This window comes from Parasteatoda tepidariorum, chromosome 7 (assembly GCF_043381705.1).
Source record: "Parasteatoda tepidariorum isolate YZ-2023 chromosome 7, CAS_Ptep_4.0, whole genome shotgun sequence".
In the NCBI taxonomy this organism is placed as follows: Eukaryota; Metazoa; Arthropoda; class Arachnida; order Araneae; family Theridiidae; genus Parasteatoda; species Parasteatoda tepidariorum.
This window is the reverse complement of record NC_092210.1, coordinates 22,324,481-22,338,896: the sequence shown is the minus strand read 5'-3', so window position 1 is coordinate 22,338,896 and position 14,416 is coordinate 22,324,481. Positions and strand designations below refer to the sequence as shown.

General features: G+C 29.7%; 1 protein-coding gene across 1 annotated transcript in view; it reads right to left on the bottom strand.

Moving 5' to 3' along the window:
* The window catches only part of LOC110283573 (uncharacterized), a gene marked incomplete in the record, with an annotated part of 13,428 nt that extends 4,020 nt beyond the window's left edge, over nt 1–9,408 (bottom strand). The window contains 5 exon segments of the mRNA XM_043041904.2: nt 94–234; nt 2,237–2,272; nt 2,368–2,433; nt 3,694–3,755; nt 9,258–9,408. Of these exon segments, the coding sequence (XP_042897838.1) occupies nt 94–234; nt 2,237–2,272; nt 2,368–2,433; nt 3,694–3,755; nt 9,258–9,297 (345 nt within the window).
* Between the last annotated feature and the right edge of the window lie 5,008 nt (nt 9,409–14,416).

The window sequence follows — 14,416 nt, the reverse complement described above, 5'->3', positions numbered from 1 at the left end:
CTTCGTGTTTTCTTGTATTTACTTTATTATTATATATATATATATACATATATATATATATTTAGTGAGATAAATAATTTAAAATAATCCTACTTCTTTGTACATGTCGTCACCAGATCGGGCACTACTGAAGCACTCCTTCATGGCTTTTCCAATCGGTTTCTGACTGTTAGCGTTTCCATATTCTCCAAACTTCGTGCGGTCTACTGTCATTTGACCGTTGCTGGCAGTAATCTGGAATTGAATTTATTCATGTTCAGCTTATACTTAATCGCATAGACGTTGCAATTATTTGCACTTGATCTTGAATTGGAATCATTTTGTCAATCAAAATAATATAGGGGGATAAGAAATAATAGGGAAAAATATAGTGATCTAATTTAATTGCTTTCGAAAATACCTGAACCAGAATTACGCAAACAAGCATGAAAATACCTGAAACGTATTTGCAAACTTTCATTATAGCAAATATTTGCCGTTGTTGCAGAGTTGTTAATGTACCAAAAATTTTTCAGCATTGAGCTGCAATTCATCTGCTGATATTTTCCCCATTATTTACTTAGGTTATTTTGAAATGACAAAGTTTTATGGGACTTGGCATAAACCCGTATTTCCAAAATGGAAAAAAAATCCATTCAATTCATATCTGGTGAGCATCGTGACTTTTGCATAAGAATATAGTCTATTTATCTCCTTTGTGTATCATTAGATCCATGAGCTGAAAACAATTTTGTAGGAATATTCATTTTTAAATACTAAAAAAAAATTTTTTTGAGTCCAACGAAAGCATAACATCTTGCAAAATTTGTTTGCAATAAAGATATTTGATTTTTAAATTTGAGTTATTTCTTGCCATCTCGTACTTAACACAAAAAGTAAATTATGTCACTATAAGTAAATTTACTGAGCATCAAAATAATTACTTTGACGGTAAAATAAATATTTTAATAATGAAATCAAATAATTGTGTCACGAAAACTTTATATATTTAAATCTCCTGTATAAAAATGATTCTCTTCAATTTTGAATTACTCATACGAGACTAACGATAGTTTTCATTAATCAGCATTACCGGAAATGCGTGAATTGACATCAAAAATGTAGTGCTAACTTACCAGAAATATAGTGCTAACTTACCTGAAATATAGTGCTAACTTACCAGAAATATAGTGCTAACTAAACCAAAACTTACATCGAGTAAAAAGAGCAAAGAAATATAGTATAAAGGGATTGAATTAGTTTTCTGTACTGAGAACCTGTATTTTACTTACAACCTGTATCCTCAAAGTATAAAAGTTTCGTGAGACTTTTTGTACTTTTAAGGTCAAGAATCAATTTCCGAAAGGGTAAGTTTACTCAAAGAAATTCAACTAGGCTTTTCCGGAGATTTATTATTTATACAGGATTAAGATTTCTATTGCCTCGTACAACGTTAAAATCTGATTATTAAATCAAAAGCTATTTGATATTTTATTTCTTCCTGCCGTTTGCACTACATTTCGCAAAACATCGGCAATGGTTGTTCTTAAACTAATCATGCTAAATCATGCTTTTCGTATTAGGATGTTGTTGTTAATTTACGTCGCACTAGAGCTTGACAATGGGCTATTGGCGACGGTCTGGGAAACATCCCGGAGGATGATCCGAAGACGCGGAGGGGATGGCACCCCCGCTTTGGTAGCCCGACGACCTGCGCGCGAAGTCGAGACACTTTACGGTAGCACAGTTTAACAAGGACGAATACCGCACACCCTCTTTCCCTACGCAGACTGATCCAAGTGGTCACCCACCCGCACACTGACCGCAGCCAGTGATGCTTGACTTTGGTGATCTGCTGGGAACCGTGTCTTAACGATCAGTCCACTGCGGGACTTTTCGTATTAGGAAACATCTTAGTATGTGAATATATGATCAAAAAAAGTTATTTCAAATGCATGCCCAAGATTCTACAAAGGATGATTAAATACCCTGCTTTAAGCAATTGTCTTTTCGCCTTTTTATACTTTTTGATGATTGTCTGGTTGATTTTTCTGGTACATTCTATAAACTAAGTTGCACGAAATTTTTTTTTAGTTTGCTTAAAAAGTAATTATGTATGAGATTCTTTTGTGAACAATCTGGCTAAAAACAGTTGTATGTTAATAAATATAAATTATCATAATAAAATGAGGATTTATAACATACTTAGACTATTTTGATACAAAAAATATAAAAGAAAAAAGCATATTTTACTCACAACGACTCCATTATCTTTCATTACTTTAGTGAAGCACTATTAAAAAAGACAAAGAAAAAGAATTAATCATAATAAATTATACTGAAATAATTCTGAGTACAACACATACATTTTTAATTTGTTTAACTTACTGTCTTCACTCTTTCTGGCCTCATGGCTCTAGATGATTCGTAGCAACTGGTAAAAGAATTGCCCAGCTAAAGAAAATTAAGTAAATTTTTAACACAAAGGATCAAAATATTGACACTAATTGAAATTTAAAGTGGCTTTCTGTATTTCGCTTTCTCTAATAGTATGATAAAATTTTAAAAAAATTAGAAAAATAACTTCGTGAAACTGTTCGTAAAATTCTTAGCAATTTCGCAAAATTCTGAATTTATAATGATAAAAATAAATGAAAGTTAGAATTTTAAGGCTGTTCAGTATAGTAAATGGTTAATGTTCAGATTTTTTAATAACTTAAAAAATAATACAAATAATTTTCTTCCAAAAGATGAGATATTACGGGTTTTAACTCAAACTGAACGTTAGCAAATAATAACAACAAAAAAAAAATTGAAATAATTAGAAATTAATATTTCCAATTTTTGTATATCTGAGGACATCCGGTTTCAAAATTTATTTTTTTCTTAACTTGTTTTAAGAAACTATGCATTTTATTATTTTTTTCAGTTATATTATTATTTATTAATATTAATTTTGTTATTATTAGTGCTACTTATTATGTTATTATTTATTGTAATTACTTATTACTTAAATATCTTTTAAAAATTTGTAAAATTAAAATTGCATGTTTTTTACTTATTAATTTTTGAGAAAACTAAAATACAAAATACGAATGTATTTTGCAAGTTTTCTGAGAAAAATTGAAGTAAAATATCCAAATTCAAGTATTATCACTTGAAATTCAATTTCGAAAGGAGAAAAAAGAAATTAAGTCTAACATGACAATGAGTTACAAAAAACATATTTCACCTTTTAAAAGAAAATTATATGAATTTATTTTATAATTTAGTTTTCAAAATAAAAACTATTTTTAAATGCTTCAATGAAGATTGGAAAGAGTTTTTGTACACTTATTACTAGGGGTCTATAAGAAATTCAAAATTTCTTGGTGCCTGGTTAATTTTTCTTCAAAATTAACCCGAAACTGAAAAAAAAAACGATTAAATTTGGATGAAATATTGAGAACTAGTTACGATTTGTAAGACGTCGTGAAGCCCTGGCATCGAGGGTTTATGGAAATTAAACAACTCGTGAATTAAAAAAACATTCGAAAATGTATTCGAAATTCAGTATGGTATAATAAACATTTCAAACAAGGAAAAATAATGGGAAGATATTTTCTTAGTGAATTTAGTTTAAATCAGGCAACAGTTTTGAAGAAATTGATATGGACTATTATCAACATAGTAGGTATTCGCAGTAATATTGCTGTCATTTTGAAAAATACTTACATCAGCGTCATACTTTCCTTTCATACAATTCAGAACAGCGTTGTTATCAGCTGCCAGTATAACTGCAAAGTATATTAAATTGAATGAATAAATGAATCGTTGCACAATAAACAAAATAAACCAGTTATTGATTGAAATTTAATGCTCATCTTAATGTTTAAAGTTTAGTGATTTAATCGAATTAAAATTAAATCTTAGATCTAGGAAGATATAAAAATTATAATCACAATTTTTTTAATATATTTAATGGGTTTTAAATAATGCATATATATTTCCGGAATCCTTGTCAAAAATGAAGCAAATAATGAATTCAAAGAGAGGATGAATCACAAATCTAGAAATCAGTCGAATCACTCGTATTGTAGAGGTGCGATGAAATACATAAAAACTAGTTTGATTGCCTGATAAAACTTGAAAGAGTTTTTAATAATAATCCTTCAACTCGTCTTTGGCATTCAAACCTGTTTCGGGTGTTTTTTTTTCTCCCCCTTCCCCAGAATACCTTTTGATTTTTATAATGCTGTCATAAATTATAAGATATATGATTGTGAGTTATAAAATTGTAAGGACAGTGGTTAAGAAATACTCTGTATATTACATGGAACATTTTTTGATCCTAAGCAAATTAAGTAATAAAAATATTAATCTACTCTAGATTCTTTTTTCAATTACAGATTTTTCTTTGTGCTAAAAGCTAATAGCCTTCTACAAAACAATTTCTTTAGTTTTTAAAAACCTCCAAACGAAGTAAAGAAAAATAGGAATTAAACAAACATAAAATGGCAGAACTTTTGACTTAAACTGTAGAACTTGACAAATCATTGACTATTTTTGTTTTGGTGCAATTACGTCAAAATTAAATTTTAAAAAAAATATCTATCATAAACGAGATTTTTCATCATAATAATAATGTTTCACCGTGATTAGAGTTAACTGATTACTTCCTGACGAAAACTTTCTTTGAGACATTTTGAAAATTAGAATCCTACAGTTTGAGTTCAAATGTTTCGCTGATGTGTTTTTATTTGTAATTCATATATTTTTTTTTATCAAAATGTACAGTCGGCCAAAAAAAGTTTTTTTGAGAAAACTATTGAGCAAGTTTTCAAGTACTTAACTGTATTTTTCTTTTCAAATATTGTATCTTAAATGCACTATTTAATTCATGGTACATAAAGAGCTTAGTAATAATTTCAGTAATAGTTTGTGATTGCTCCTATGTCTTATAAACTATGATTAAAAACTCTCTTATATTTCATTTATTTATATAAAACAAACTAGCGTAGCTAAAAAGGACGTTTTACCACGCGATAAACTTTTCCTTACAAATTCTCTTTCAAAGTCATAAGTAATTTAAAATTTAAATAATAGGAAAAGTGAGTACAGGCACTCTTAGAGTAAGCTACGAAGTTTTAAATAGTGAAAAGAAATTTTTAAAATATAAAAAATAAAACAAATTATGAGAGAATAACTTAGATTTACGCATTAAAGAAGCTCTCTTCCAATAAATTGTTCGCATTCTGATATGTAAATTTTTTTTTTCAGTATTTGAAACTTTATCTTTCAACTTCGGGCAAACCTAAAATAAGTTATCCTAAACTCCCTTTTTCTAGACTTTAAATTTTAAATTACTTATGGAGGGGAAACAAAATTTGAGATGAAAAGTTTTTCTCGCAGTATAGCGTCCTTTTAAGGAAATATTATAGATTTAATATTAAATTTCAGATAAGTGATTAAAGTTGACGTTTTAAAGCTTTCAAGATGTTTAAGTGTTCCGATATTAATTCGAAATCGCATACCAAGCAAAACCAGGTAGTCTACTTATAAAATGTTATTTGTTGACTAAAAAACGAATTTTTTACAGAATATGCAAGAATTTGAGAATACAATTCAAAAATAACGTTATATTATGATGCAGAACATACTTGGTAGATGTTTATAGAATTTCAATTGAAATTTGGAGAATATGCCTTATAAATATTATAATATCAGGTAACGCAATTAAAGAAAATTCTAAATTATTATTTGGAAATTGACGAACAGACCTTTAATTGTTTTATTTATTTTTTACCCCTGTTTATGTATCAGAAGGCTTTTTTATTACGTATACGAGCTGTTCATTAAAAAAATCTCGAATATACACCTGTGCATAATCTTATTTCAAGAAATCTGTCAATTAAACAGATGGATTTTGAATTGTTGAGCAAGGATTTCAACATACCAGAAAATTCAGGAATATATTTCTGACAAATTAAAAAAAAACAAAAAAGAAAAAACAAACAAAAAACAAAGAAACGACAGATGTTTTATTCACAATGAAAACGTGGATGATTTCCTATTTCATGTTTTTACAGTACTTTTTATGACTCGAATAAAAAACGCATTCAATTCTTTGTCTGACTAAAGTATTTGATTTTGTTTTATATAGTTATGATCTCTACTTTAATCGTGACGAAAAACACATTTTCCTGTTACGTGATCTTCGCGTTCACAGTTTAAAGTCATTTTGGAGGTCAAAATTGTAGTACAGTTTTATTTATACAAAAAAAAAACTCACAAATTTAAGAACAAAAGTAGTTTTTCCTTTAAATTGTCAGAAAATAAAATATTTCAAGAGCAGACTTCTAAATTTTTAAAATGATAGAATAAGATCAAGTAAATGATAGATAAGGTCAAGGATTTAATTTTTTCAAAACATTTCACACTCAGATAATTTTTGTGGAGGATCAAATTTTTAAAGAAATATTTTTTCTTAATCTTTCTTCAGGAAAATGAATGACCACCATTCAATTCTTCCCTAGCGTCTCTTAATTACGGCCTAATTTGTTTCGCCATAATTAAGGGATTATTAATTTTTTATTTCAATTATTAATTTAATTTTTTATTAATTTAATTATTCAATTATTAATTTATTATTAATTTTTTCAGCTATTAATTTAGCTTCGTGAATTGATCTCATCAGCGTATATTAAATATTAATCATTAGGGAATGTGCAGCAAACTATTGTATTTTCAAAATGAGACAAGTCAGTAGACGAACAAATAGTTTGGAATGATGATTATAAGTCTCATGAATTGTTACAGAAGTAATAAATAATAATAAAAGTAATAAATTTATGAATATTAAAATTAATAAACTAAATGTTAATAATGGAAGTGATAATAATAAGGTAGATAAATTAACTGGTAATTAAACGAGGATCAACTGAATAATAATAAAAAATTAATAAACATAAATTGTAATAGTAAGATTAATATTTTAAATTATAATAATACGGTTTATAAGATAAATTATTACACTGGGGAATAAATGTTTTGTTGTATTTATACAAACTTGGTCTTGCCTAACTCAGAGAAGGACATTTCAAAGTTGAAATTAGTTTTGCTCCTAAAGCTAAAGATTTTATTATTTCAAAATGACAGTTATAGTTAATGTTTGCCCAAATGTACAAGTTTCAAAATGCTATGTACAACAGGGATTCACGTAAATGAGCATATAGGAATCCATGCCCAGAAATATCATTATACGCGGCTATGGAAACTACCCTATTATGATCTGTTCAGAAGCACACGAAGAAACATTTGATAATAGGAAAGCGCCCGTAGTGGTGGCCGATATATGATTCCAATCATCGATTTCATTTTAATCCAAATGATGTGCCCTAACTCCCCTAGAAGTTTGCTGCAATATTTATGTGATCTCCAGTTATAATGCTTGACAAAAAACTGACTGCAAATGTCATTAAAATAATTGCAGTTTGGATAGAGAAATCGATTGCAGATTTGAAATCAGCGATACGAATGCATGTAAGATCTATTAAAAATCTCGTGCAACAGGAAAGAAAAAAAATTGCCTCCTAATGTAATAATGAGTTTTACATTCTTAATAAACTAAACTAAATGTAAAAATAATGACTAGGGTTTAGAAACAAATGATAATTATAAAATTGATAAATTAATTGCTCATTTTCTAGCGAAGTATTTAACCTGAATATTGCTCAAGTTAACGAATTATTGATATTTGTTTTCAACCCGTCATATTCAAAAATTAATTTCCGTTTGCAGCCCCAGGTTGATTGCAACTTTCAAAAATAAATAAAACAACCGCCATGGCTTGACATGTTTACTTAAAAAGTTAAAAATATGTAATTTCAAGAATAATTTTTGACTTATGATAATTCAAAATTGAACAAATTAAATTAAAATTAATTATTTTTAAAAAATGGCGTAAAGAGATTTTTTTAAAATTCAGCATAGCTATCTTCTCGTTCGTGTCAAAACAACGGAGAAAAGTTTCGTCCTCTATTTCCTGTTCCCGTGATGTTTTCAGGTTGGATAGTTCAAAAGCAATCTACTAAAACAATCTATCTATTAACACAAAAGTAAACAATCTATTAAAGTTAAAACAATCTATTTCATATGCTCGGTACTATGCTTATTTCTCAATCTATACACCAGAACACTGTACTTGACTATTTGTAATGTGTTTAGTTGTTTACTTTAACTAGATGTCACCACAGTCATCAAACAAGTAAGTTTGCGTTTAACCCAACAATTAGAGAGGAAGACATGTATACAAAAACCTAGTTTTATGTAACTTTCTTGTAGGCACTTTTATGACTGTTTTTTTTTTCTTTCAAAAATTATTTGACTATTTAAGAGGTTAAAGCAAGAGTTTCGAAGATTTTAAATAGTGCGACCTAGTTTTCGGAAGTAAAACTTATAATGAGACAATTAAATTCGGAACATTAAATTCTTTTAGAGACGGACATCATTTATCACTTGGAAATAAATAAGCTTTAAAATGTCTTTCACGAAGAAAACTAAACTAAAGTGAAAAAAAAAATTATAAGTTCTAAAACATATTTTATACTTTTTTTTCTTCCAATTCATAATTTTTTTCTTTTTTTTCAAAGAAAATTAACAGTTTTTTTAAAATATTTTATTATAATATGAAATGCAGTCAAAAATAAGGAACTTTATCTTCAGAAACAATACAAATAGTTCAAAAATTTAGATGTTGTTTTTGATATAGTAATTAATTTATAGTGATAATAATAACTAATAATGCAATAAATTCCTAAATTAATATTTTTTTTTAATACAATGTTGTTTTTTAATACAATATTAATACAATGAAATGCATTTAAAATATTTGGAATTTAAGCATTAATTAATTAATTTCTTTTAAACATTTGTATATTTTGTGTTATTTTTATTTTGTAAATCGAAACCTATTTACACCGTATTTAAAATGCAAGTTTTAATAAACCGATCTGTCATGCATTTGCAGTGTTATTTTTTTAAACCTACATTATAACTATTTATTTATTGTTATTTTATTTATTATTTTTTTAGAACTACATTAATAATTTATAATTTTATATGTAGTTTTTTTCATATAAATATCTAATGGTAGTAATTTTAAATGAATTAATAATGCAATTAATTCAATAGCTTAAAAAACGAAAATCAATACTATACTTTAATGGTTCTATAAAATAATAATTACACAATAACATGATATTATATATAATGAGATAAAATTTCAAAGATATTCTCACCTCCAATACACGCAACAAAAACAAGCAGCTTAGTAAACATCCTCACAAAAAGTTTTTAAAAACCTAAAAAATTTATTATCCAACTGAGACAAAGTTACTAAAGAACTAAAAACTTTTTTCAACTGACCGAAACTTTATATCCTAATCTAAGTCATATCTTTAAAAAAAGGTCAGTCTATCAACTATTTGTTTACTTCTTTTTGACTTATGATAACATAATAATTTATCCGTTTTTTTTTCTTTTTTCCTTTTTTTTTCTTTTTTGAAATCCGCTCTTTACTCTCTGTAAAGCCTTCACCCCTATTATCTACAATAAAATCTCTCTCTCTCTTTTAAAAAAATTTTTGTATATTATTTTCCTCCTTTTCTAATTTTGAATAACATCATTTCACTAGACAGAGGTGAGGTAACATTTATTTACTGATATTAAACAGGAATACACTGGGTAAAGCCAGGTGCAAAAGAGAAAAAAAGTGATCAAAAACAATTAATAAGGAAGAGCTTTTGTATTCAAATGTATGGAAAGCTATACTTATAAGCGGATTAATGGTTTCCTTTTGTTGTGAATAAAGAGAATCGTATGAAAGGAGTATGACTAAAACATAATTTGACTACGCGATTCTTTATGACGGAAAGAGAAATGATTTATTTAAATTTTTGGGGACACTTTAAGAGAAGGAAACAATAATGTTATAACTACAGCTGATATTGAATTCTACTGGTACTTATATTTTTTTAACTAAATGTTTTTTTATGGCAGTTGGGCTAGCCAAGCACGCCAGCCATTTGCCTTGGCGATTTAAGTCAGGTAGGCGTGCATTTCGTTTGATACAAGAACACCGCAAGGGTGAAATTACGACTTAGCTCAGAGCTTCTCGGTTGGATTGAAACATTCTTGAGGCTACTTCCCCAGTTTTGACAAATATCTGAAGGGGAGGGAAATTTTTTCCTAATTCCTGTACACTTGGTACTGCTCAGTGATCAGCCACGGGACTTTCGATTCTCCTGACTTTTCGAGCACATAAATCGCATGTATTCGGTGGGTCGAGGATAGAACTATTGTATGCATTGCATTGTTTTAACTATCGTATGCATTCGTTTGTTGATTACTTTAGGACGTATGAGTTTGCAAACCGAGTATTGTATCAGCAAAAACGTCAGATACAACAGTTTTGGATATGTACTAGAATATCGCTTAAACAACAATATTAGACTACTAAGTTTTAGTATCTGGTTAGTGTGATAAACGAGAACGAATCGCGAAACGATCCGACAGATACTCCAAAAGCTGTTCTGGGGGGATGACGTTGAGTAATAAAAGTAAACCCCATGTAATAAGTAAAGTAAATAATTAGAAACTTTTCGTGACCGTCATACAAATATCGGATCCATATAGGATTTAAGACTTCCAAAGCTCTTCAAAATTACAGAAATTTTTTTTGACCCAGAGCCAATTATTAGGAGCTAAAATCTCATGGAATAGAAAGTAAAACGTAAAAAGTTTTTACTCTAATGCTAAATTTTACTAAACAATGGATAAAAGCTACGATTTCTTATGCGTCGGGGTTAGTTTAGGCTGTTAGTTTTTATTCAAAGTCTCATAATTTTGAACTATACCCGGAAGATCTGCCTGCTCCCCTGGTTTTGTTAACTTTAACGCATAAAGTATCCTTGGAGAAAGCATTAACTGGAAAATTATTAAAAATTCCATTGAACATTAAACAACATTATTGGCCATTAAAATTGCTGCACCAGGAAGGCGACACACCAGGAACGTGAAATTTGCAGAATGGATAAAACATGTTGTGGTATGCAAATGATTAGCTTATCAGCGCATTCATGCAAAGCAGGTGGATGTAGCGACACCTACAATGCGTATAAAAGAAGAGATTTGGCAGTACGTTTCTCATACAGAAATTGAATTTGAGCGGTGTTCTTGAGTAAAAAAGTTCTTATTATGCCTCTTGTAAGAAGGAAAAACGCCTATCAGCACGTGTCTTGGTTTGATCGAGGACGAATTGTGGCCTGCCGGGATTGCGGTTTATCATACCGAAGTATTGCTACTCGCGTTGGTCGGGAACCCATGACTGTTAGCAGAATATGTAATTGATGGGTTCATGACGGTCATATGGAATGTCGTGCTGGGTCTCAGCGGCCCCCCTTCACTAACAGTCGAGAAGACAGACATGTTATCCACATGGCCTTAAGAGATCGTACAGCTGCTTCACCGAACCCTGAGTCAACAAATTGGATCATTTGCCAGACAACAAGTGTCTGCACGAACAGTTCGACGACATTAGCAGTAGTATGGACTGTCAGCACTGTGACCATGGCCACCCTTGACGCTGCATCACAGGCAGAAGTGCCTTCAATGGTGTGGTCAACGACGAACTTGAACGCAGGAATGGCATGACGTCGTCTTTTCAAACGAATCCATGTTCTCTATACGGCATCCTGATGGTAGCATCCGTGTTTGGCGACATCGTGGAGAACGCCCATATGCAACTTGCATTTGACATCGTCGTACTGGCCCATCACCTGGAGTAATGGTATGGGGTGCCATTTGATACACGTCTCGATCACCTCATGTTCGCATTGCCGGCACTTTGAACAGTAGCCGTTACATTTCTGATGTGTTAGGGCCAGTTGCTCTGCCTTAATTTCGAAGCCTCCATAACGCTACGTTTCAGCAGGACAATGCACTGCCGCATGTTGAAAGCACTGTTCTGACCTTCCTTGACACGGAACATGCTCACCTGTTGCCCTGTCAAGTACGTTCTCCTGATCTCTCACCAATTGAAAAAATCTGGTCAATGGTTGCCGAACGACTAGCACTTAACCACACGTCAGTCACTACGGTCGATGAATTGTGGCATAATGTTGAAGCTGCATGGAATGCTGTACCCGTCCATGCTATCCAATCTCTGCTCGACTCGATGCCCAGGAGAGTAACTGCTATTATTGTTGTCAGGGGAGGCTGCTCTGAGTACTTATTCCTCTGGATCTATTCATCAAAATATCCTGAAAATGTAATCACTTGTTCTTCCAACTATAATGTATGTCCCCAATAAATATCATTCTGTTATTTGCATTCCTTCCTGGTGTAGCAATTTTAATGGCCAGTAGTGTATATTATAGTTCTAATTTGCAGCTATTTTAATGCACAATATTAGGGTTTAACAGGAACATGATTAAGTTTAAAATTATTTTAGTTTGCTGTAAATTTGCTACCTACCATGGTTCAAGATATTGTAGTTCAAAATTGAACCATGTTTTATAAATTTTTTGTTTTTAGTGCAGTGATAGCAAAATGGAGTGTTTTTTTATGGCTTTTTACAGTGACTATACCATATTTAGTTGGATAATTATCATTTTCTAATAAATTAAACTTGACGCCACACTAATGGGGAGTACTCATAATAAGTTTATAAGTCATATATAAGAATTTTAAAGGTTATTATATCTGACTGCGTTAATACGTTTATAAGGTTATAAGTCATATATAATAAGTTTAAAATGTAGTTTGATTAAAAAAATATCCGAATCTTATTTCGCTTAAAGAGTATTGGCTTGTTTTGACCTAATAGGAAAATACCAAACATAACTGCCTATTTATATCTATTAAATTATCATTTGACTATGACGTAATAACATTCTACCATAACTTTTTTCTAAACAATTCATAATCAGTGCGTTTATCTGTTAGTGAAAGATCTTAACGTTGTTTTGATCTGATTAAACGTTGTTAGACAAACTGGATTCTGATGTTTGCTCCTGTTGATTCCAATCAGCAAGTGTTGATTGAGAGTTAGTGTCACCTTCAAATGTATATAATAATAAATGCGTGTGAACTTAAGAAGTTTATGCACCCTCATATCAGACATTCGAGGGAGAATGATTTAAATTCCACGCGTGTTTTTCTTCTAATCAATGTTCAACTTTTGAAAATAATTGTAATAATAATATTTAAGTTAAAATTAAAAATGAACGTTGGACAATAAAAATTATCAAAACAGTGAAAGAGAAAATAAATACAGAAATTGATTTCAGGTCTGAGACAGGTCATTGAAATAAGGGGTTTTCCCATTTACGATGAAATGGGAAAACCCCATTACTTTTATTAAACTTTTTATGAGCAACTATTTAAGTATTGTGTAAGCAAAGGAATGCGGTTCCTAATTTTTTATGAACCCTAAATGATAGACCTTCTTTTATCGGAACCCCGAACAATTGGTAGTTATCAAAATTAAGAAATTGTCAAAAATATTATTCAACTCAGACAATAATTTATTTCGAAAATATTTAATAAATTAAACTTTTATTATTTATTTTAAAATATTTAATAAATGAATGAAAAAGAAATTTTTTTGTTGTATAGTTTTAGCAATACTAGTCTTAATATTGAGACAGTTAAATGCACATTCCGCAAAAAAAAAAAAGATATCACCCTGAATAACTTTCGTTCTAATGATCGGATTTTCACGAACTAAGTGTCATTCGTAATGGTTCCTGGGGTGACCTCAAATATGCTAATTAATTAGTGCTAACTATTAATTAAGTTACGAAATCAGACACAAAAACGTACTTTCTCTGAATAAACATATAATTTTTTTTACATGTTTGGAATCTAGACACTTGAATTAGGGGGGTAGACAAAATTTTAAAAAAATTGGGTCGTAAATTGAGTTGCAATAAAGGTTTATATATTTGGCGATAGTCCAGAAAACCGCCAAAAAAAGTCGCCTGCGCAATTAATATTTTAAGATAACCCATTGACTAATTCAAAAGTGCTCATGTTGCTAGGCAACCACGCTCTGACTGTAAAAAATTGAAATAATGTTTTGTTATTGCTCAGAGAGGTTTAATTAATTTTAAATAGAAAATATCTCGAAGTTTCTAGGCAATAGACAGTTTTCAAGCTGATTTTTGTCCAAAAAGCAAAACAAAAATATTTTAATCTCCTTTGAAAAGAAAATTTGAATCGATTTATAAATTATTTATGATTTTCTAAGTTTTTAGAATTTAAATACATGAACTTTTTATCTGATATTATTTAGATTATGTTACTTTTGCTATGTTTATTCGAGGATTTCATACTAAAATCAAATTAACATAATTTATAATAGCTATATAAAAATTTTTAGGGATAATTATTTTTA